Source organism: Podarcis tiliguerta, assembly GCF_965153285.1.
Source record: "Podarcis tiliguerta genome assembly, chromosome: 12".
NCBI lineage: Eukaryota > Metazoa > Chordata > Lepidosauria > Squamata > Lacertidae > Podarcis > Podarcis tiliguerta.
Window position 1 is genome coordinate 55,483,485 of NC_139545.1, and position 24,389 is coordinate 55,507,873.

General features: G+C 45.3%; 1 protein-coding gene and 1 long non-coding RNA gene across 2 annotated transcripts in view; one reads left to right on the top strand and one right to left on the bottom strand.

Moving 5' to 3' along the window:
* The window catches only part of LOC310661175, a 35,197-nt gene extending 25,490 nt beyond the window's left edge, over positions 1–9,707 (top strand). The window contains exons 2-3 of the long non-coding RNA XR_014503812.1: positions 8,346–9,031; positions 9,421–9,707. This is a non-coding gene — a long non-coding RNA (uncharacterized lncRNA). The remainder of the gene's footprint in view (positions 1–8,345; positions 9,032–9,420) is intronic.
* The window catches only part of CCDC12 (coiled-coil domain containing 12), a 38,408-nt gene extending 27,221 nt beyond the window's left edge, over positions 1–11,187 (bottom strand). The window contains exon 1 of the mRNA XM_083406825.1: positions 11,030–11,187. Within this exon, the coding sequence (XP_083262951.1) occupies positions 11,030–11,131 (102 nt within the window). The 5' untranslated portion in view covers positions 11,132–11,187. The remainder of the gene's footprint in view (positions 1–11,029) is intronic.
* Positions 11,188–24,389: the final 13,202 nt, after the last annotated feature.

A 24,389-nucleotide genomic window follows, 5' to 3' on the forward strand; every position in this document is an offset into this window, starting at 1 on the left:
AAACAACACCAGGGAGTCGTTTGCAGATGTAAATCACATGCTTCGCAGATACTAATTAAGCATTCCCACTTGGGTGCAAGACACAGATCTAACTGTGCATTTTTGGAGTTGATCATTAACCTAGTTTCCCCCTAGTCTTCTCTTACCACCCACTCCCTCACAATCCCTTTTTAAATCAAACACAAAAGCCCTGCTGGGGAAAGGCAGAGCTGCTTGACGAGGGATGCAGTTCAATAATACAGGCCCGGTTAGCCAAGCCAGGGTTGGCATTTTAAAAGCAGAAAAGAAAACGTGCTCTTCATGGGCATTTGATTTTGTCCTTTCAAAACCTGAAATTCCTTGAGGAGCCTTGGCTCTTCGCAAGGGGAGGCGCTGCTGCTATCTTTGGATTGTAAGCCTGGAAACAAGAGGGGAGAGACGGAACTTTGGCTGGGAAATCCAACATTCATTAAAAGTGACCTTGGCTGAGAGCAACTCCTGCCCAGCTGAACACAACAGAGTTAACCACCGAGGTGCAGCAAACCACTCAGAAATGTGCAGAAGAATACACCAGACCACTTGGCCACGACCAGGCAAACCAATTCTATGGCATGGATGGTTAGGTGCCGCAAGAGCCACCTCGGTGGCCGAAAGGTTAATGCTCCAACACTAAAACCAGCTAGCTCTGAATGTAAGGGTCGCACTGGCTCAGGCTGTTAAGGAGGAGAATATTTGAGAGACAGACACTATACAAAACGGTCAAGGCGTGTTTAGAATTCGCTGCCCAAGATCGCAGCCACTACTGCATGGATCTTCAAAGTGCTTGTTGTTGTTGTTGTTTAGTCGTGTCTGCCTCTTCGTGACCCCCTGGACCAGAGGACGCCAGGCACTCCTGTCTTCCACTGCCTCCCGCAGTTTGGTCAGACTCATGTTTGTAGCTTCGAGAACACTGTCCAGCCATCTCGTCCTCTGTCGTCCCCTTCTCCTTGGGCCCTCCATCTTTCCCAACATCAGGGTCCTTTCCAGGGAGTCTTCTCTTCTCATGAGATGGCCAAAGTACTGGAGCCTCAGCTTCAGGATCTGTCCTCCCAGTGAGCACTCAGGGCTGATTTCCTTCAGAATGGAGAGGTTTGATCTTCTTGCAGTCCATGGGACTCTCAAGAGTCTCCTCCAGCACCAGAATTCAAAAGCATCAACTGTGCTAGGCCCCGGGTTACCTGGACACCCATTATATTTTGATGCCAGAATGTAAGAAGCTGAAACGTTTTTCAGCACAAACCCGACATCTTAACCTTTTGGAAGGCTTTCCTGGCCAAGGGGATTAAAAAGCAAGTTGGCAGAACATTAAGACTCTGACTACAACTCCCAGCAGTCTGGGGTGATGGGAATCCACAACATCTGAAGGGGAACCACGCTGGCTACCGCTGGCCTAAATTTCAGTTCTTTTTTTCCTGACCCCTATAAACAATGACTACAAGGTGAATCCAGAAAGAGAGAAATAGCCAAGACTGGAAAAGTTAAGTGGGTGGGTTGGGAAAAAAAGAACGAAGCAAGGGTTCTTAGACACGGAAGGCACTTTGCTATAAAATTCCTCACTTTCCATGTACTTGTAAAATGTGTTTAGAAAGTTGTCTCGCAGCCTTGTTCCACATTTGTTATCCACATCTAGCCCTCTTTTGCTTCTTTATTTATACAAGTACACAGACTGGCGCCAACCGAGCTAAAAAACTTGATAGCAAGTTTTCAAAGCTGTCACGTCCTCTGCGCTCAAGGAGAGAGATTTCGCCACCTTTTCTGCCCTCTGTTAGCACAGTTTCTCTTTAACTCTGAGCAACGCTCTGCTGCCAAGACCCAGATTCTGCAGAAGAGAGGAGGGAGGGATTGTGAACCCGGTGGCTTCGGGGTTGCTCAAGTAATAAGTTACAATTGGCTGGATTGGAAAGGTCTCCTGTCCCATGCCACAGAGAGGAAGCAATGCTACCAGCAGAGAATATTTCCAGCATGCATACAGCACCACAAACCTGGCTGAAATATATAAAGGCTGCAATTTGGGACTGGGAAAACACTCCACAGGGCAGTTCCAAAAGTGGGAGTCCTGTAGCCGCAGATATCAGGGGTGTGGAAACAAGTGAGGCATGAAGAAGAAGAAGAAGAAGAAGAAGAAGAAGAAGAAGAAGAAGAGGAGGAGGAGGAGGAGTTTGGATTTGATATCCCGCCTTTCACTCCCTTTAAGGAGTCTCAAAGTGGCTAACATTCTCCTTTCCCTTCCTCCCCCACAACAAACACTCTGTGAGGTGAGTGGGGCTGAGAGACTTCACGGAAGTGTGACTGGCCCAAGGTCACCCAGCAGCTGCACGTGGAGGAGCGGGGAAGCGAACCCGGTTCCCCAGATTACAAGACTACCGCTCTCAATCACTACACCACACTGGCTCCCAAAACAAGGGCCCTACAAAACTCGCTTACGTTGAAAGCATGCACTAAGATTTGAAAAGCCGCTGGGCCAGAGAAGGTCACAGGCACGAAGAAAGACTAACGTTATCTCCATATGTATCCCTTTAGCACTTTTGAACAGCCTTCTGAGAGCCACATGCGAGCAGAGCAATACAGTGGTACCTCGGGTTACATACGCTTCAGGTTACAGACTCCGCTAACCCAGAAATAGTACCTCGGGTCAAGAACTTTGCTTCAGGATGAGATCAGAAATCATGCAGCGGCGGCGCAGCGGCAGCAGGCAGCCCCATTAGCTAAAGTGGTGCTTCAGGTTAAGAACAGTTTCAGGTTAAGAACAGACCTCCGGAACGAATCAAGTTCTTAACCTGAGGTACCACTGTACATGCATTTCTTCCTTTGTACAGGGACTGTTGCTGTAGCTTCTTTTCTTTATTTTTAATGCAATTTAAAATCCAAATAAGTCAATTACTTTTTTAAAAAATGCATTTCCTTCCCTTAAAAACTACCCAGCCTAAGCCTTGATAACGATCATTTGCTAAGACAGCAGAAAGTGTTTCATGAGCCAGCGAAACCAGGCCTTGGTTGTTAAAATGGAAAGCTATCATTTGCATTCTGAAATCAGGCAGCAACACAAGAGCTTCACTTCCTGCCTCAGCCGCAGCAAACCACAGACCTTATCACACCAAAGCAAGAGCTCTCTTTCCTATTTTTCTCTGGGGCTCTGCTTAACGTGGCCTGAAGACGCTGTTCCACTTCCTCATGCAGTGTGAAAACAGGAAAGAAAACAGGAAATGCACAGCTGAACAGAGTGTCATCCATTTAATAAGGCCTGGACAAAAAAAAAACCTCCGTGAAGAACGTGACTCGCATCAGGCTTTATTTTGTGTCTTTTGGGGCCTATAGGGTCACCAAGATGCAACAGGAACTCCCCCAAAGCAAAACCAGAAGCAGGCTTTAGTCTACGCTGGGTGATCCAACATTCAGCCTTTTGGTGCAGCCCTTGGTAGGTGACGGGAAGGGGGGGTCTGCAGACAGCACTTTCCCACAGCGGCCAAGGGAGCGATCCTGTGCCAGGCTGCTTTGGGCTCCCACTGGCAGCGTCAGTGGCATGGCTGTTCCAGAGCCGCCTCCAGCTGCAGCTCATTGTCCACTCTCACCTGGCGGAGCAAAGCTGAGCAACTTCTTCCTTCTTGGCCACCCCAACAAACTGCCCTGGGGGCTCTTCGTCTAGCGGCAAAGCAAGACAGGTGCAGGTGGGCACCAGAGTTAGAAACCCAGCTGCAGTGGTACCTCCGGTTACAAACTCAATTCATTCTGGAGGTCCGTTCTGAAACTGAAACCGTTCTTAACATGAGGCACGCTTCCGCTAATGGGGCCTCCCGCTGCTGCCGCACAGCCGGCGCGTGACTTCCGCTCACATCCCGGGGCAAAGTTCGCAACTAGGGGCTCCTGGGTTAGTGGAGCTTGTTACCAGAAGCATTCATGGGGAGGGCAGTACGTAACCCAAGGTTCCACCGTATATAACCAAATGGTAACTTAAACCTAGGTTACAATCGTCAAAATGGCCTGTCTAGGCCAGGGGTCTGCAAACTTTTTCAGCAAGGGGCCGGTCCACTGTCCCTCAGACCTTATGGGGAGCCAGACTATATTTTGGAGAGAGAAAATGAACGAATTCCTATGCCCCACAAATAAGCCAGAGATGCATTTTAAATTAAAGGACACATTTTACTCATGTAAAAACAGGCTGATTCCCGGACCGTCCGTGGGCCGGATTTAGAAGGCAATTGAGCCGGATCCGGGCCCCGGATGTTAGTTTGCCTACCCATGGTCTAGGAGCTATTTTTCCTTTATTTTCAAGGATCTTTGTTGTTGTTATTATTTGCTTGGAAGTAAGAACTGCTGCATCCAGAGGGGTTTTCTTATCCTTAAAAAAGTGTTCCTAAGATTGCAGCCTGTGCAGCAGTGCCATCCAGCCAGATGGAGATGTCAGTTGCCAACCTAGCATCTAGAGATCTCCATATGATTGCAACTGGGCAACACAGGATTGTATGCCTGGCAGATTTCGAGCACCGAAACCGGCGGGACCAGAAATTTACCGAGGACTGGAGTAAATTTATGGATTATTTGAAAAGTATTTCTGACGACCAGGCGACGTTTGTAGGTTTGGAAGAAGTTCTGTGAGGAATAATATTACAAATATTGCAAAAATGGAGAAGGAGACGTGAGATGTTAAGAATGTAAAGGCAATATTAAGTTAGGAAATGCGTAAGAAGTGATTAAGACGGAGGTTTGTCAGAGGGGCTGATGGAAGTCCAATAAGAATGTATTTGTGACAAATTGTGTGGTATGTTTTATAAATTTTGTATGTCAAAAACCAATAAAAATATATTTTTTAAAAAGAGAGAATTCCATATAGTTGCAACTGGGCAACACAGGATTGTATGCCTGGCAGATTTTGAGCATTGGCCCCACAACTCTGTGAACTTTTCTTCTTCTTCACGGGCTGCGTTTATTTACTGGCTTCACCAAAGCCTTGAATCATTTTGACTAGAAGCCGTCTAAAATAATTTCTTATGGTAATATTTATTTATACCCCAGCTTTTTATATCCTGACAGGAGCTCAATGTCTGTGTTATTAATTTTGCTAAGTAAATCAATACATTAAATCTATTAATTGTGCATTTAATTACACGTATTCTATTAAATATATTGTGTATATTAAATAATATTAGCTATACTGTGAACACTTTGATTAACGATATGGAAATTTAATTCAGCGTGTGGCTCGTGGGTTCTGTGTCAAAGTACTGCTGCGGCCCACTTGGTCTGAGAGGTTGAACCGCCTGGCCTGAAGCAATCCATTTTCCCAAGCTGTCAGAAACTTTATTAGTCAGGCTATTAATAAACGATGAGCTGTGGGGGTAGGCGGCCTATCTTGACAGATCACTTTATTCCTAACATGGATAATTCATAGAAGCCGCAACTTCTTGGGGGCACCGGCGGCAAGGAAAGCGCCAGCAAACCTTCAGCTATCATATTTCTTTTTAATTAAGAAATACAAGGTTTCCAAGGGACAAAAGCAGCGCTCTTCAATGACGGCACATATGTGAAGTAGCCAATGCAATTCTGGGCTGCATCAATAGGAGTATAGCATCTAGATCAAGGGAAGTAATAGTGCCACTGTATTCTGCTCTGGTCAGACCTCACCTGGAGTACTATGTCCAGTTCTGGGCACCACAGTTCAAGAAGGACACTGACAAACTGGAACGTGTCCAGAGAAGGGCAACCAAAATGGTCCAAGGCCTGGAAACGATGCCTTATGAGGAACGGCTAAGGGAGCTGGGCATGTTTAGCCTGGAGAAGAGGAGGTTAAGGGGGGATATGATAGCCATGTTCAAATATATAAAAGGATGTCACATGGAGGAGGGAGAAAGGTTGTTTTCTGCTGCTCCAAAGAAGCGGACACGGAGCAATGGATCCAAACTACAAGAAAGAAGATTCCACCTAAACATTAGGAAGGACTTCCTGACAGTACGAGCGCTTCGACAGTGGAATTTGCTGCCAAGGAGTGTGGTGGAGTCTCCTTCTTTGGAGGTCTTTAAGCAGAGGCTTGACAACCACATGTCAGGAGTGCTCTGATGGCGTTTCCTGCTTGGCAGGGGGTTGGACTCGATGGCCCTTGTGGTCTATTCCAACTCTATGATTCTATGAAGTAGACAACAGCTTGTGAGAGAACAAGGACTACATGGACTCAGCTGGGGCCAATGGAATCCCCCCTCCTCAAGGTAGAATCACCAGTCAGTTCACGTTATCAAGTTATTTCAGGATATATTGCAGATATTGTCATGGTACACAGGTTATGCATGAACTACCCAATGCTAAATCTACACAGGTGTGCCCTGAGAAGATCTGGAATAAAGCGTTCAAATCATGAAAACATATGGACTGCCTATTTTACTCTAGCCTGGTATTCCAATAGTAGCCAGCTAGATGCTCCCGGCAGTTCACAGCTGAAGAACGATGGAGCTAACTGAGTCCTATTAGTTCCTAGTACCAGATTATCAAAAGTATTCTGAACATGGGAGGTTTCCATTTTAGCAAATAGCCTCTGACAGATCTATTCCTCTGTGAATCTGGAAGTTCTTTTTTCAAAGGAACTTCTAGCGATATTCTTCATCGGCAACTGAATCTACTGCCAATCATTTTCAGTGGTGGGTTCAAAGCAGACAAATTCTTTTTGCCTTGCTACACCATTCATAATCGTCAAGCATAACTCCTCAGGATTCACTACCCCCCAAAAAAGAAGTCCCAAATGCTTATCGTAAGGAAAATGCCCACTAAATATTACTAAATTATTATGGCGTGCTCTGGTCCATGGGGTCACGAAGAGTTGGACACAACTAAACAACAAATTACCACATTTTTCTCTACGTAACACTCACTTTTTTCCTCCTAGAAAGTAAGGGGAAATGTCTGTGCGTGTTATGGAGGGAATGCCTACGGATGGCGGGGCGGTCTGCTGCAGTCGTGAGCAGAGGATCCATGGTTCCCCTTCCTTCTCTCCTCCGTGGCTCGCTTTGAAACAGCAAAGCGGGAGAGGAGCCACTTACACAGGTGTAAGCGGCTCCTGTCTGGTTGGCTGCTTTAAATCAACCGTGCTCTCTGTCTCTCTCTCCTCCCCACTCAGCTCGCTAAATAGCAGCAAAGCTTTTCAGCGAGCCGAGCCAGGGAGGAGGGAGAGAAGCAGAGCCTGCTTGTTTTAAAGGAGCAAAGCGGGAGAGGAGAGGAGCCTTCTTCCCTTATACTCCTCTTCTGCATTATTAGCAGCATCCCTCTCCACACACTCCACGTGTGTTCCTTCTCCCCTTAAACCCATCTCCTGCATTATTAGCAGCATCCTTCTCCACACACCCCAAGCGTGCTCCTTGTCCCTTGAGTGCTTTTCCTTCCCTCCCCACTTAAAATGTGGTTACAAAGCACGGATCCACATGGATCCTCAGGATTTTTGCATTGGGCTACCCCAAACTCACCGTGAGATCACATGTCTGTGGCCACAGCATGAACCACAAAAATCATACATCCACTGTTTCATTTAGAATATTTTTTTTCTTGTTTTCCTCCTCTAAAAACTATGTGCGTGTTATAGTCAGGTGCGTGTTATAGAGCGAAAAATACGGTATTATAGAGGCAAACTCCATATTTATGCAGAGTAAATGTTCTGAGGCATTTAAGTGAAATTGCATATACTGTATTGGGAACAAGATCGGAAAAGCCTGCAAACAGCACGACCGCTCCCTCCAAACCTCATCACTCAAACTCCAAATCTCCACAGGCCTCAAAGGTCGGTGCAAGAGCTCCCAATATTGTTTTCGTGCTTTTTTAGAGCTGTTTTTGCCACTTTTCGTACCACTTCCAGGTTCGTGGCAATGCACGTATGCCTTGAACACGTGTAAACGGGCAGTTACCGTTGAGTGCTTTTAAAGTGTTTAAAGTGGTATGTCTACACTGTACCAGTAATACAGATAAACGATCAATCTGCAAGTTATTTATCAGTATTATCACCCAGAAATTAAAAGAAAGGGGCGGAGGACACACAAAAACACTCAAGGCTGCCTAACGCGCTCAGAACCAAGCAGAAATTTGAACCCAGGGTTTCTGGTCCAGAGCAGTGTCTTTTTCTTTTGACCATATGTATACTATATCAGGCATGTCCAACAGGTTGATCGCGATTGACTGGTAGATTGCCTCACGTTCTTAGTCGATCACAGTCTAGCAGTGATGCCTCCTCCTGCCTCCAGCGCTAGGGGTATCCGCTGGCTCCCCCCCCCCCCAAGCTCTATAACTTGGCTTCCCCCTAAAAAACATTGGTAGATCTGTGTCCGGTCTGAACGATGGGGGTGGAGACGCTCCTTCAGATATGCTGGGCCGAGGCCATTTAGGGCTTTCAAGGTCAGCACCAACACTTTGAATTGTGCTCGGAAACGTACTGGGAGCCAATGCAGATCTCTCAGGACCAGTCAAAATCCCCTAACTTGTGAGTTTTGGCCATTCCCTGTAAAGCAACCGAAAAACCACAAATCTGCTGCATCATCTGTGTGGAACCCCTTTAAACGTACATACATCAGAGTAAGAACCCTTTTAATTCATTAACATGTGGAAAACCATCTTGGCTGTGAGTCCTGAGGGTCTGCTCCTGTCCTGCAGGACTTTTTCACTTGGCCTGCAAGGGCAGGACTCTGACTGAATCCAGCTACAAAAGCTGATGCTGAAAGGACTCTTGGGTTGGGGTGTTGAAGTTTGTTTGTGGGTTTTTTTTTAATCTTTATTACAGATCCTGTTGTGATTTTTGTGCAAACTGTTCAGTTTAACTGCATATTTTTAATGACTACTTTTGTTACATTGTAGTTATGTTTATTTTCATGTTGCAAGTTGACTTGAGCGTGGTAAGGGCTGTGGAAAGGTGGCTTACAAATAAAATAATGTATGTATGATTTGGCAATCATTTTTGTGTGTGTCTTACAAATAAACACACCTGCTTTCCGAAAGGAAGCGCAACTTCGTATCCAAATTAGCATCAGCCACTTGCTCTGCTAATACAGTGGTGCCTTGCAAGACGAAAAGAATCCGTTTCGCGAGTTTCTTCGTCTTGCGGTTTTTTTCGTCTTGCGAAGCAAGCCCATTAGCGGATTAGCGCTATTAGTGCTATTAGCGGCTATTAAAGGCTTAAGGGATTAGCGGATTAGCTGCTAAAAGGCTATTAGCGGCTTAGATCAGCTGATAAGCGGCTTAGATCAGCTGTTAAGCGGCTTAGGGGCTTGGGAAAAAGGGGGGGAGGGGGGGAAAACCCCAGGAATCGCAAGACATTTTCGTCTTGCGAAGCAAGCCCATAGCAAATTTGTTTTGTGAAGCACCTCCAAAACGGAAAACCCTTTCGTCTAGCGGGTTTTCCGTCTTGCGAGGCATTCGTCTTGCGGGGCACCACTGTACAAGGATTTCTGCATGTAAAACAGAACTTCCCATACTTTCTTTCCCCACAAACCTCCTAAAACTGTTCTGAGGGTTACCCCTTCCTTCAGAGCATATTTGGGGAGGCCCTAGGACACACCCTGGAGGAGGAAACTGGCCATGTGCCATTACACAAGCATAAATCCTTCCACTAATGCAGACTTGAGTATCTTTGGTCCCCAGATGTTGACGGACTACAACTCCCATCATCCCTAAGCACTGATATAAAAGTTAATTTAGAAAATCATGAGGGAAGTTGATAGTGTTATAAGAATGTTTACATCATTCATATATATATATGTATGTACATATAGCATGTTCACAAATGTACCAAGCAAACACATATATAAATATATAAAACCACATGTCTGAAACCCACAGGAAAAGTCCTAAAGCCATTTTGACTCTTTCAGTCACCTCAAATATTTCTCTACAAGGTGGAAGGAAATGCAGAAACCTCCCCATCCTCTGTGTCCTCACAAATCCTGCCTTAAGGGCACATTTAAGGTGTGAATAGGGTGAGCCTGTGACCTGGCTCAGGAATTAAGTATTATCATTACAAAAGAATGGCCAGACTCCCCAGGTAATCCAGTCAAAGTGACCAGCAACAGTAAGGTAGCCCTGTTGGTAGTATCTGAAGAAGTGTGCATTCACACGAAAGCTCATACCAATAACAAACTTAGTTGGTCTCTACGGTGCTACTGGAAGGATTTTTTTTATTATTATTTGGTAACCTGGCAGACAGGGTGAAAACAACCCACACAGATTTCTGTTGTAGACCGCCTTTTCTGTGATGTAGGTATGATGTTTCTGCGGGTGGTCTTGGACTCCAGGGTGGGCAATTTAAAATGTCTTTATAAGGGCTTGCCCACCTTTGTTCTGGGTTCCTCCTCCCTCCTGTATGTGGTAAGTGAGGACCCTGTTGCAACAGTTAATAAAGATCAGGCTTCCTAGCTTCTCAATATTGCTTCTCAGTATTCTCTGGTTGGCCTCTGTTATTTTCTCCTACCAATAGAGAACCTACAAAAGGACTCTATATGGGCTCTTGGGTACCCCATAAGGGAAAAGGAGCAGTTTTATTACTTAAAACCAGGCTTCATCTACCTTGGCCCTCCAGATGTTTTGAGACTACAATTCCCATCATCCCTGACCACTGGTCCTCCTAGCTAGGGATCATGGGAGTTGCAGCCCCAAAACATCTGGAGGGCTGAGGTTGAGGAAGCCTGCTTAAAACAATAGGCTCCAAAGAGCCAGGGAGGTAAAGTGGAAAACACTGATGTGGTGATATATTATTAAGTAGAAAATTAATAATAAAATATAACAATAACAACAAAACAACAACAACAACAATAATAATAATAAATAAATATTATTTGTAGGGGGGGGACACAAAAAATGACCTGGCAGGGACGGTCATTCGCCCCTCCCCCTCGGGATCCACAGGGCTGAGGGGAGGCTTCGGGGCCCGATCCACCAGGGCTGCCTTCCCGCTCTCCCACCACGCCAGGCCGGCCTCGGCCCTGCTCCCCTCCCTCCATTCGGACCCGGAGCCGCCGTCCTTAACCCCTCGCCCCGCTCCGCTCCCCCAGCCGACCTGCCTGGCCGCCGCCGCCGCCGCCCCGGTTCTCTCCCTCAGAGCCTTCAGCCGCTCCTTCCTCTTCAGCGCCTCCTCCTGCAGGCCACCGGGCGCCGCCATCTTGACCCCTAGTGCGCAGGCGCCTAGCGGCGGAGCGCAGGGCCCCGCGCGCGGCGGGAGACAGCCGAGTCGTCGATGGGCGGGGTTGTGAGTGCAGAGGGAGGCGAGGCGAGCGGAGCGCAGAGATCATCGATCGGAGGAAAAGTGGGGGGGCGGGGATAAAATGTGAGGAGGATTTAATTTTAATTTTATTTTGAGAGGGGTTAGTGTAGGTTGGGACGTAAGAGAGAAGAAGGTGGCCCTTTTGGTTGGAGGAGGGGCCTGTTCAGCCACAGTGCCTCTGACCATGCACAGAGTGCTTTCCCCACTCAGGAGGGACTCTGCGCTGGGGGAGTTTTCCTCAATTTTATTTTACTGTATTTTAATATGCTTTATTAAGATTAAACAGAAGTAACAAACTAATCCAGAAGAAAAAAAGAAAATAGTAATATATGTTACATCACATCACAATACATTCTTCTTGAATTTCTAACGACTTCCCGTCACTACATCATGCATCTACCACTTAGTCAATCATCTAAAGTAAAGGTAAAGTGACCCCTGACCATTAGGTCCAGTTGTGGTCGACTCTGGGGTTGCGGCGCTCATCTCGCTTTACTGGCCAAGGGAGCCGGCATTTGTCCGCTTCCGCAGACAGTTTTTCCGGGTCATGTGGCCAGCATGACTAAGCCGCTTCTGGCGAACCAGAGCAGCGCACGGAAACGCCGTTTACCTTCCCGCTGGAGCGGTACCTATTTATCTACTTGCACTTTGAGGTGCTTTCGAACTGCTAGGTTGGCAGGAGCAGGGACTGAGCAACGGGAGCTCACCCTGTCATGGGGATTCGAACCGCCGACCTTCTGATCGGCAAGTCCTAGGCTCTGTGGTTTAACCCACAGCGCCACCCGCGTCCCAGTCAATCATCTAGCGCAGTACTTAATTTCGTTTTCTTAAATTTTGTCCATATTACGGTCCCCCCCCCCCAAGTTTTCTCATGTCATTTGTATATTACAAAAATAGCATGATAAATGTGGGGAAATATCATATGTTTCATTGTTCGTGGTCAATGTTAGGGCAACTTGAGGGTGAGAGAGGCCCACCAGGGAATCATAGAATGGTAGGAAGGGACCTCTGAGGGAAATCTTGTCCAACCCCCCTTGCAATGCAGGAAACTGAAGACGCGGTCTAACCGGCTGAAACCATACTGGACCCTGCTTCGCTTGGCAAACATGCTAGGAGTTTTATTGCTGCGCCACTAACATGCCATTGAGGGAGGGTGTCTACATTTTACAAAATATATAAATAACACCATAACTGAGGCTAACATCTGCAAAACAACAACAACAACCATGGATAAGCTTGTGAACCAATGCACTCTTCTTTGCTTATTATTTTTTGATTTATTCAGTTTGCATTTACCTGCCAATATGCCCCATTGAATTCACCGGGATTTACTTCTGAGTAGGCATGCATATATGCCTTTTGTCTTTGTCCATGGAGTTTTCTTGGCAGGGATACTGGAGTGGTTTGCCGGTTCCTCCTCCAGGTGGATCACGTTTGGTCAAAACTCTCCACTATGACCTGTTCATCTTGGGTGCCCTGCATGGCATAGTTCATAGCTTCTCTGAGTTGTTCAAGCCCCTTCGCCACGGCAAGGCATGAAGGGGATTACTTTTGAATTCTGGTGCTGGAGGAGACTCTAGAGAGTCCCATGGACTGCAAGAAGATCAAACCTCTCCATTCTGAAGGAAATCAGCCCTGAGTGCTCACTGGAAGGACAGATCCTGATGCTGAGGCTCCAAGACTTTGGCCACCTCATGAGAAGAGAAGACTCCCTGGAAAAGACCCTGATGTTGGGAAAGATGGAGGGCACAAGGAGAAGGGGACGACAGAGGATGAGATGGTGGGACAGTGTTCTCGAAGCTACCAGCATGAGTTTGACCAAACTGCGGAAGGCAGTGGAAGACAGGAGTGCCTGACGTGCTCTGGTCCAGGGGGTCACGAAGAGTCGGACACGACTAAACGACTAAACAACAACAGGAATGCATATGCTTGCTTAGCTGGCATGTTGAGTAAAGGGAAGGGGGGGGGCCTTCACAAAGCAGCTGTCAATATTAGATGAGCCATTGATAAAAATTCAATGTTGCAAACATTTTTATACTGTAAAACAGGTAATTTCATTTCCATTTAAAAAACAACAACAACAACACCTGCCAACAGTTGTCATGCCAGCGTGCAATCTTGGGCATTCTGAATAGGATTTACTTCCAAGAAAACATGCCTAGGATTGTGCTGGATTTGACAACAGGGATAGGATTGCAGGTGGACCTACTGCTTGAGTTTGAAGGCATTTCTATATCACTTTCTACAACAGAGAAAGTTTACTGGAAGGGAAATAGAAGTTGGCAAGCCTAATCAGTATATTTCATGTTTTTGCTTATTGGTTATTACTGATTATTGTTTATTATGGAGAGAATCAATGCAGCTGGCCATTGGTAATTTATGTAGCACACTATCGTAGCAAACATAGACATGTTTACTCAGAAGTAAGTGCCACAGAATTCAATGGGGCAGACTCCCAAGTAAATATATGCACACTTATTTGGGAGTAAATCACCAAAGTATTGATTTTCTCCATAATAAACCTAACAATAATCAACAGAAAACAAAAGCTCCCTTTCTCTTGATAGAAATCAGAGTATCTTTAGCCATTACTAAATTGAAAACAAACTTTTATTATTATTTCCATTTGTGAGCTTCATTCGATGGAAGTTTTTTGTTTTATTTACAGCCCAGTTTTTTGTTTTATTTACAGTCCACAAATCTTGACATTTGCTTGACGTGGGACTTTGGCCCACGTTTCTGAGCACGATTCAAAGTGTTGGTTTTGACCTTTAAAGCCCTAAACGTCCTTGGTCCTGTATACCTGAAGGAGCGTCTCCACCCCCATCATTCAGCCTCGACACTGAGATCCAGCGCCAAGGGCCTTCTGGCGATTCCCTCATTGCGAGAAGTGAGGCTACAGGGAACCAGGCAGAGGGCCTTCTCGGTAGTGGCGCCCTCCCTGTGGAACACCCTTCCATCAAATGTCAAAGAGATAAACAACTACCTGACATTCAGAAGACATCTGAAGGCAGCCCGGTTCAAGGAAGTTTTTAATATTTAACGCTGTACTGTTTTTAACACTTGATTGGGAGCCGCCCAGAGTGGCTGGGGAAACTCAGCCAGATGGGCGGGGTATAAATGATAAATTATTATTATTAATATTATTATTATTTGGCCTCACTCAAAACTGAACCATTTCTAATGCACCCAATTTTGCCTCTCTTCCGCATTTCCACATCAGCCCTACCAGCGTGAATGTGCAAAGACAGTCCTGATGTTACTGGCTTATTTCATCCAGATGTTTGCATTTTAAATAATTCAGAAGCCAGTGTACGGAGCAGACATCAAAGCAAAGCGAGAGGAGTTAGCCGTCAAAAAAGAAAGAAAAAAAGAAAAAGGATGAAGGACAGAGATTAATGCCTCTCCCTAGAATAAATTACTCAGCCTTTCAGAGGTTATTTCAGAGAGATGTTGTACGATGAGATACATGAATATGCAATGTTTGCCCTTGCGACTGAGTTTTGTGTTGTGATGTAGAGCGTTGATCTACAGACACCGATCACCCAAAGATGGTGCCTGCCTGTGTGTGAAACAAAGGAGGGGAATGACGGAGGGTCCGGGAATTTAAATACCAGTATGTGATGCTAGACAGCATCTTAAAAAGCAGAGACATCACCTTGCCAACAAAGGTCCGTATAGTTAAAGCCATGGTTTTCCCAGCAGTGATGTATGGAAGTGAGAGCTGGACCATAAAGAAGGCTGATCGCCGAAGAATGGATGCTTTTGAATTCTGGTGCTGGAGGAAACTCTTGAGAGTCCCATGGACTGCAAGAAGATCAAACCTCTCCATTCTGAAGGAAATCAGCCCTGAGTGCTCACTGGAAGGACAGATCCTGAAGCTGAGGCTCCAAGACTTTGGCCACCTCATGAGAAGAGAAGACTCCCTGGAAAAGACCCTGATGTTGTGAAAGATGGAGGGCACAAGGAGAAGGGGATGACAGAGGACGAGATGGTTGGACAGTGTTCTCGAAGCTACCAGCATGAGTTTGACCAAACTGAGGGAGGCAGTGGAAGACAGGAGTGCCTGGCGTGCTCTGGTCCAGGGGGTCACGAAGAGTCAGACACGACTAAACAACAACAACAACAATTTGACAGCAGCAGCCAAGGTGAAAAATCCGATCATACAAAGGACTCCCAGATACCTAATGCTCTGTAAAAATATTTTTCACCCCCCCCCCCCGATAGTCACTTGCAGGGGTTCGAACCGCCAACCTTCTGATTGGCAAGCCCTAGTCTCTGTGGTTTAACCCACAGCACCACCCGCGTCCCTTAGTTTTAGCTGGCTTAGGCTAAAACGTCACATTCTGTTCCTCGGTTTCCATTACGAAAAGAGGTTCCCGTTACAAAGAACGGCTTCAAATGGTACCTCTGCCTCTCTTGCTAGCTGGAGGGTGTCACCTTTCGGCATTGCATTCCAAAGGCTGGAGAGAGCCTTGACCGTGAGGGACTATCAGGCTCCTTTGGTTACATCTCTGATCGCCCCTCAAGTTTGGCAGGAAAAACCATGGGCCCCAGAAAGCCATTCTCACTAATCGAGACAGCCTAAACTCCGCCCAATATGATAGAAATCTAGTGATATCATGCATGGTCATTGGTAGAATTTTGCAACCGCATGCTCTTATGCAGAAGTGGGACGTGTAGCAATGTGAACACCCACATGGCCTGCAGAGAAGCGGTGCGCTGGGCATCATGCGCTCTGCTACGTCCCTTCCTGCAGTTTGGAGATTTACACAAGAGCAGAGTAAGAAGAACCACGAAAGTTCATCGATTCTTCTTGAACTTTCATAGCTGCAGGCATTCCTTCTGCTTTAAAGTCATAAGAACATGAGAGCCAAGAAGAACGGCAGACGAAATTAATGGACTATGCAGAATTGGACAAAATGACAGTAAGGATCTGAAACCTGCGGGACCAGAGATTTACAGAAGATTGGAAGAAGTCTATGAATTATTTGAAGAGCAACTGTAATCAGCAAATTACGCTAGTAGGACTATGAGAAGTTTTGTAAGGAGAAATATACAAAGTGTTACAAAGCAGAAAAAGATAGAGATATTGGTTATGAGTTTGAAATATAATAAGGAAAATAAGAAATGCATACTAAGAGATTAGACTGGAAAATTTTCAGACAGGACTGATGGAAGTCAAAAATTTTTGAATAAGATGTAAAAGTATGTTTAATGACTGTTGAAAATGATATGTTAAAAAACTAATAAAAAATTATATATATAAAAAAGGACATAAGGAGAGCCTGCAGGATCAGGCCAATGGCCCGTGTAGTCCAGGATCCTGTCCCCACTGCAGCCAACCAGATGCCAGATCTCACAAACAGGATGGGAGCACAAGAGCCCTCTCCTTGCCTGAAGCCTTCATTATACACAAGGCTTCCTCAACCTCAGCCCTCCCGATGTTTTTGGCCTACAACTCCCATGATTCCTAGCTAGCAGGACCAGTGATCAGGGATGATGGGAATTGTAGTCTCAAAACATCTGGAGGGCCGAGGTTGAGGAAGCCCGTTATACACCTCTCCTCTCCTGTGGTTTCCTGTAACCCCAGGTCCTGTTAGCTAGGGATGATGGGAGTTGTAGTCCCATAACATCTGGAGGGCTGAGTTTGGGGATGCCTCCTCTAAGCGGTCCCTATGTGGGGAGTGAATGGTGGGGAGTCCCAGGGCAGGGCCTTTGCAGTGGTGGCTCCATATATGTAGAACTTTTCACTGAAGTGTATCTGTCCCTGTCTCTTTGGCTGGCTGGCTAAGATGTACCTTTTCCGGAAGCTGTTTGAAGGAGCTATTGTGGTGTAGTGGTTAGAGGGTTGAACCAGGATCAGAGAGACAAGGGTTCAAACCCCCAATCGGCCACGAATCTCACTGGGTGGCCTTGGGCCAGTCCCTACCTCTCCTGCCTTGCAGGGGTGTTGTGGGGACACTGAGGTCCAGCTCCAAGGGCCTTCCAGCGGTTCCCTCCCTGCGAGAAGTGAGGTTACAAGGAATCAGGCAGAGGGCCTTCTCGGTGGTGGCACCCGCCCTGTGGAGTGCCCTCCCATCAGATGTCAAGGAAATAAACAACTATCTGACTTTCAGAAGACATCTGAAGGCAACCCTGTGTAGGGAAGTTTTTTATGTGTGATGTTTGATTGTGCTTTTAATATTCTGTTGGGAGCCGCCCAGAGTGATTCGCCTGGAGCCTTCATTATACGCCATTAGGCACCGGCAAAAATGTTCCTTTTCAACCAGGCTTTTGGTTGATCTGATTGACATCATATGCCCTTTTAAGATGTGTTGTTGTGTGTGTGGTTTTTTTTTGGGGGGGGGGGCTATTAAGGAAATCAGCCCTGAGTGCTCACTGGAAGGACAGATCCTGAAGCTGAGGCTCCAGTACTTTGGCCACCTCATGAGAAGAGAAGACTCCCTGGAAAAGACCCTGATGTTGGGAAAGATGGAGGGCACAAGGAGAAGGGGACGACAGAGGACGAGATGGTGGGACAGTGTTCTGGAAGCTACCAGCATGAGTTTGACCAAACTGCGGGAGGCAGTGGAAGACAGGAGTGCCTGGCGTGCTCTGGTCCAGGGGGTCACGAAGAGTCGGACACGACTAAACGACTAACAACAACAACAACATTGGGTTGTTGTTTTCATTTTTATTATGTACTTTATTATGTACTTTTTGATTTTGTATATTGAGACCCCCGGGTATAAAAAGGTAAAGGTACCCCTGCCCGTACGGGCCAGTCTTGACAGACTCTAGGGTTGTGCGCCCATCTCACTCAAGAGGCCAAGGGCCAGCGCTGTCCAGAGACACTTCCGGGTCACGTGGCCAGCGTGACATCACTGCTCTGGCGAGCCAGAGCCGCACACGGAAACGCCGTTTACCTTCCCGCTAGTAAGCGGTCCCTATTTATCTACTTGCACCCGAGAGTGCTTTCGAACTGCTAGATTGGCAGGCGCTGGGACCGAACAACGGGAGTGCACCCCGCCGCGGGGATTCGAACCGCCGACCTTTCGATCGGCAAGCCCTAGGCGCTGAGGCTTTTACCCACAGCGCCACCCGCGTCCAAAAGGTAAAGGTACCCTGCCCGACTCTAGGGTTTATAGGGTAGTATAAAATTCAATAAATAAAATAACAACAACTGGGTGGCTCAGTGGTACCTCGGGTTAAGAACTTAATTCGGTCCGGAGGTCTGTTCTTAACCTGAAACTCTTCTTAACTTGAGGTACCACTTTAGCTAATGGGGCCTCCCGCTGCCGCCGTGCCACCGAGTGTAGGACCAAGCAAGAAGCCCAAAAAGCAAAAAGCCTGCAAGATCTCTTCTTCTGCTAAAATTAGCTAAAATGTATAGAAAAAGAGAAAGAAAATGTTGGAAATGTAAAAAAGTAGATGGGGATTATTTTCCTATGTGGTGGACCCGTGATAAGGTTAAAAAAATTTGGGAATCAATTTATAATGAACTAAAAAAAATATTTAGGTATACTTTCCCCAAAAGACCGGAAGCGTGTCTATTAGGTTTAATAGGAATGGAAATCAAAATGGGAGGCCAAAATCTGTTTATGTATGCTACAGCTGCCGCAAGAACCCTCCTGGCCCAAAGATGGAAATTACAAGACAGACCAACCATCCAGGAGTGGCAGGCGAAGTTGACAGAATATGCAGAACTTGCCAAATTGTCAGGGAGGATCCGGGACCAGGAAGATCAAAGATACCAATTTACTGGAGTCAATTTATTGAATATTTAAAGGAGAATTGTAAAGAGGTCAAGACACAGGATTGGCATAATATCTTCAATGTATAATAGTACTATTGTGAGAATGATGTGCGTGATAGAAAGGGGTTAAATATACCTATTGCAGGGAGGCAAGTCGCAACTCGGCAGAGTCAAAGGGAATATATGGCATTAATATGGTTTGTTGGAAAAGAATATGTAAGGAAAACAATAAAAATTTACTTGGGGGAAAAAAAGATCATTCAGAAGCATTGATTGTTGAGCCAAAGCTCTTGCAGCTATAACAGCTGTGCAGAAGATGGGATCTCTGCAGGTGGAACTCACTTACCTTAATTAACATATTATTACCTTCTTCCGTTTATATCCCGCCCTTCCTCCTGGAGACCAGGAGCACCTGTGGACAGTCCAACTCCTGAAATCTTAAAGGTGCCCTGCCTCTTTGCAAGTGGCCACCGTAACACCATTTCTCTTGACCCTGGCTGTCATTCCCACACCAAACCACACACACACACACAATGGGACCTGTCTGTGCAACACAGGCAACAAGCCATTTCACACGCATTCAATACGTTCACAACATAGCTGTCAACCGTCCCTTATTTGGCGGGAAACTCTCTTATCCCAGCACCGTGTCCCGCTGCTGTCCCTTATTGATGATGTCCCTTAAATTTCCCGGGTTTCAAAGGAAGCAGCTCCTCTCCCTCCCTCCCTGCCGGCCAGGGAGGAGGGAGGCTCCAACTGTGTTGCTTGGCTGCGTTGCTCACCTAATAAGGAGTCTAAGAATGACTGGGGGGTGGAGCTTGCATGCCTTGTGCCGATCAAATCGGCCGCGTTGCCTGGGGACTCGCCTTTGCTCAGCGCTTCCCAGCTGAGAGGTGACGGTGGTTTTCCTTGCTGCATCCCCTTTGCCGGGTTGCTGCGCTGTGGGAACCACCGCTTGAGGCTTCATTTGGCTGCTGGCTGGGCTTTCTGCCTTTGGCTCGGAGGGGCTCAGAAGTTGAACATACATGTGCTCTGAAAATCCCTTATTTTGGCTGCTGATCCCTTATTTTCGAGGCTGCTGGTCCCTTATTTTCAAATCTGTAAGTTGACAGCTATGGTTCACAACCACACGCATTGCCGCGAACCTGGAAGCGACGGAATGAGGGGGGAAAGAGCCCTAAGAGAGAGCGCAGAAATGGCAAAACGGCGTGAAAAGTGCCTAGCAATCCCAAAAGCCTTTGCAAGTGTTTTCACAAGAGCCCTTGCACCAACCGTCGAGGCCTTTGGAGAGCGTGCATTTGAGCAAGGAAGCTTTGAGGGAGAAATTGTGGTCGCTTGGTGGATTTGCCACCATTCCCACCAGCCTGGCAAGCGCTGCTTATTTTTAAGAGGGTTTTCAGAGGTTTAGAGCAGGGGTCAGCAAACATTTTCAGCAGGGGGCCGGTCCACCGTCCCTCAGACCTTGCTGGGGGCCGGATTGTATTTTGGGGGGGGGAAAAGAACAAATTCCTATGCCCCACAAATAACCCAGAGATGCCTTTTAAATAAAAGCACATATTCTACTCATGTTAAAACACCAGGCAGCCCCCACAAATAACCCAAAGATGCGATTTAAATTAAAGGACACATTCTACTCATGTAAACACGCTGATTCCTGGACCGTCCGCGGACCGGATTTAGAAGGTGATTGAGCTGCATCCGGCCCCCGGGCCTTAGTTTGCCTACCCATGGTTTAGCACAGTGATGGCCAAGCTTGGCCCACCATTTGTTTTGGGAATACAACCCCCATCATCGCTAACAGGACCAGTGGTCAGGGATGATGGGAATTGTAGTCCCAAAACAGGTGGAGGGCAAAGTTTGGCCATCACTGGTTTAGAGGGTGTCTGCAGGCATTTTCAATGGGTGTTCCCAATATACACAGCGGGTGGCGCTGTGGGCTAAACCACAGAGCCCCGGACTCGCCGATCAGAAGGTCGGCGGTTCGAATCCCCGCGACGGGGTGAGCTCCTGTTGCTCGGTCCCTGCTCCTGCCAACATAGCAGTTCGAAAGCATGTCAAAGTGCAAGTAGATAAATAGGTACCGCTCTGGCGGGAAGGTAAACGGCGTTTCCATGCGATGCTCTGGTTCGCCAGAAGCGGCTTAGTCATGCTGGCCACATGACCCAGAAGCTGTACGCCAGCTCCCTCAGCCAATAAAGTGAGATGAGCGCCGCAACCCCAAAGTCGGCCACGACTGGATCTAACGGTTAGGGGTCCCTTTACATTTAAGTTAGCAAAAATGTATGAGTCAAGTCCAAATAACTGCTGGAAATGTAAAGAAAAAGAAGGTACCTTTTATCATATGTGGTGGTCATGTAAAGTTATAAAAGCATTCTGGGAAATGATATATCATGAAATGAAAAAAATGTTTAAAATATATTTTATTAAAAAACCAGGAGCATTTTCATTAGGAACTGTAGGTACCGATATTCCAAAGGATCGGAAAAAACTTTTTATGTATGCAACAACAGCCGCACGGATGCTACTAGCCCAGAGATGGAAAGAAGATAAAGTTCCTAGAAATGACAAACCAAGCTGTTGGACTATGCCGAAATGGAACCAAGAAGACAAGAACTTCAAGAAAATATGGGGGGGGGGGAATTACAATTTATTTAGGAGACCATTGTAAGCGGATGAAAACATTAGCAGGATTTTAATAACACTTGTAATGTTACAAATACTAAGGACAATATGGACAGATTTAAAATATGGATTATGAAATAATATGCATCTGAAAATGTTGACAATAAAAACCAAGGAGGGTTTTTTTAAAAAATAATATTTATTAGAAGTTTAATAGTTACAGAAAAAAAGGGAAAAAAACAATAAAAATTTAACAAACAATACATCAATAATAAATTTGAAAAAATACATCAAAACAAGAAAAACAAAAACATTTTAAAACACATCCAATATTTCCATATCTTTACCTTTCATTTACTTGTTTCATCGACCTCCTCACATCTCCCTTTTTTGTATTCTAGTTCAATTAGCTATTTCAGCAAGTCCTTTCCATCTTTCTCAATTTTTTGTTCTATAATTTATCTTAACACAATCTAACTTTAGATTTTCCACTTTGGCCCATTAACAATCAATTTTTGCTGAATTCTGTATAACATTTCTGCTAAAACCATTTAACTTCATTCCAGCATTCTTCTAACATTCATTAGTTTTGCAGTATTTCTGTAAATATACTTTAAATTTTTTCCAATCTTCTTCCACCGACTCTTCTCCCTGGTCTCGGACTCTCTAAATGTTGATATTTATTTGGTATTGTTATAACTCTACACTTGTAAACACAAACAAATTTAAAAAATAAATAAATCTTGCAAACCACTTCTGGGAATATGATTGGGAACGCAGTATCAAAGCACTGATAAAAATGATTTACTCTTACATTCACCATTAATCCAGTTTAGTCCTTGCTTGGTTATAAATGCATCAAAAGGGTAAAAATATTTTGCAGATTCCAGGAAGGATTTCTGACAGGGTGTGGAACTGATAAGGGCTGGATCAGTTAAACCAGAAATCAAGAGGCTTCCATACAAACTTGCTTTCTTGCCTATTCTTATACTACTTGAAAGTTTCCAGCCACTTTGAAAGCTGGGTTACCTGTGAGTAAGCCCCATTAAACACAGACTTACTTTTGAGTAACTTTGCACAGATTGCAGTAGAAGTTAAGGTGGTCGGTGGTGTTTCACAATTAAAAACATTTCCCTTTAACCAATTACGGTAATTAACCTATTATTCATTATTTTAGTGTTTTAAGTATTGAACTAAGCTAAGGCTTTGTTTGATTTCTTCTTATAGTTCTTAACTTTTATAAAACAGAATACCAAAAAACCCCAATTAAAAAAACAACAACTGGTTGATGCCAAACCCTTAGCAAAGGCTGGAATCCTATGAAGAATTATTTGAAAGTCCTGTTGACCTCAATAGGTCTTAATAGGCCAAACAGCTTCCTGGAACTCAGCTGGGCTAACTTCTAAGTGGTGCTGGAGGAAGTTAAGAGTTAAGAGTACAGTGTATAAAGCAAGGGTCAGCAAACTTTTTCAGCAGGGGGCCGGTCAATGTCCCTCAGACCTTGGGGAGGGGCAGACTATATTTTGAGTAAAAAATAATGAACGAATTCCTATGCCCCACAAATAACCCAGAGATGCATTTTAAATAAAAGGACACATTTTACTCATGTTAAAACACACTGGTTCCCGGACCGTCCGCGGGCCGGATTTAGAAGGCGATTGGGCCGGATCCGGCCCCCGGGCCTTAGTTTGCCTACCCATGGTATAAGGCATCTGTCCTTAAGTTAATCCAATCACACACCACAATCCTAAATATACTCAATAGGTTTGGTAGGTTGCCTGCAGCATACTAAAGTCAGAAAGGAATTACTTTCACTTGCTTCTACTATAAAAATTCTTGAAAGCTAATAGCTGGATAGAATCTTTGGAAAGACTGTGGGATGAAGGGAATAACTTTACTGCATGCAATGCACTTAATGAAAATGTGATGAAAATGATGTATAGATGGCATTTAACACCCTCAAAACTTGCTAAAATGTTTAAGACCAGAGCTAGCAAGTGTTGGAAATGCAAAGAAAAGGAAGGCATATTTTACCACAAGTGGTGGACGTGTAAAGAGCTAAAGGCTTTCTGGGAAACGATATATAATGAGTTAAAGAAAAGGTTCAAAAACCAGAAGCCTTTTTACTGGGAATAGTAGGTGAAGAGATACAAAAAAAAGAGAAAAAGATAAAAGACTGTTCATGTATTTTACAACAGCGGCAAGAATCCTTTTAGCTCCAAAATGGAAACGGCAAGAAGTACCAACGAAAGAGGAGTGGCAGATGAAAATGATGGATTTTGCAGAACTGGCAAAGCTGACGGGAAAAATCCGAAACCAGCGTCATAAAATATTCCAAAAGGACTGGAGTAAATTTATACAATACAGTATTTGAAAGATTACTGCAAGCAATGAGCATCACTAGCAGGGTTGCCTGAAGACTCGTAACGAGAAGCTCTCTCCCTTTTTATTTTAACCTAAATTTTAATGTCTTTTTGTAATGAGTGAATCTAGAATTGGGAAACGTATATAAAATGCAACGATATAAAGGTTGGTTTTGAAAGCCGTGAGGCGAGAGGGAAAGAAGTAAGTGGATGGGCTCTAAAGAGCGAGAGTGGTAAAGTGGATAACAGTGATATGATTGTTTATTATTAAATGGGAAACTGATAAAAATTACTTTAAAAAAGAAGGAAAAAGTTAATAGCTGGTATTTTTGTATGTTCCCAGTATTACAAGGGCACACTTGAGTGATTCTGACTACACACACATACGAGTTGTGGTCTGACTTGGCTGTAACTGCAATTGGGCTATTTTCCA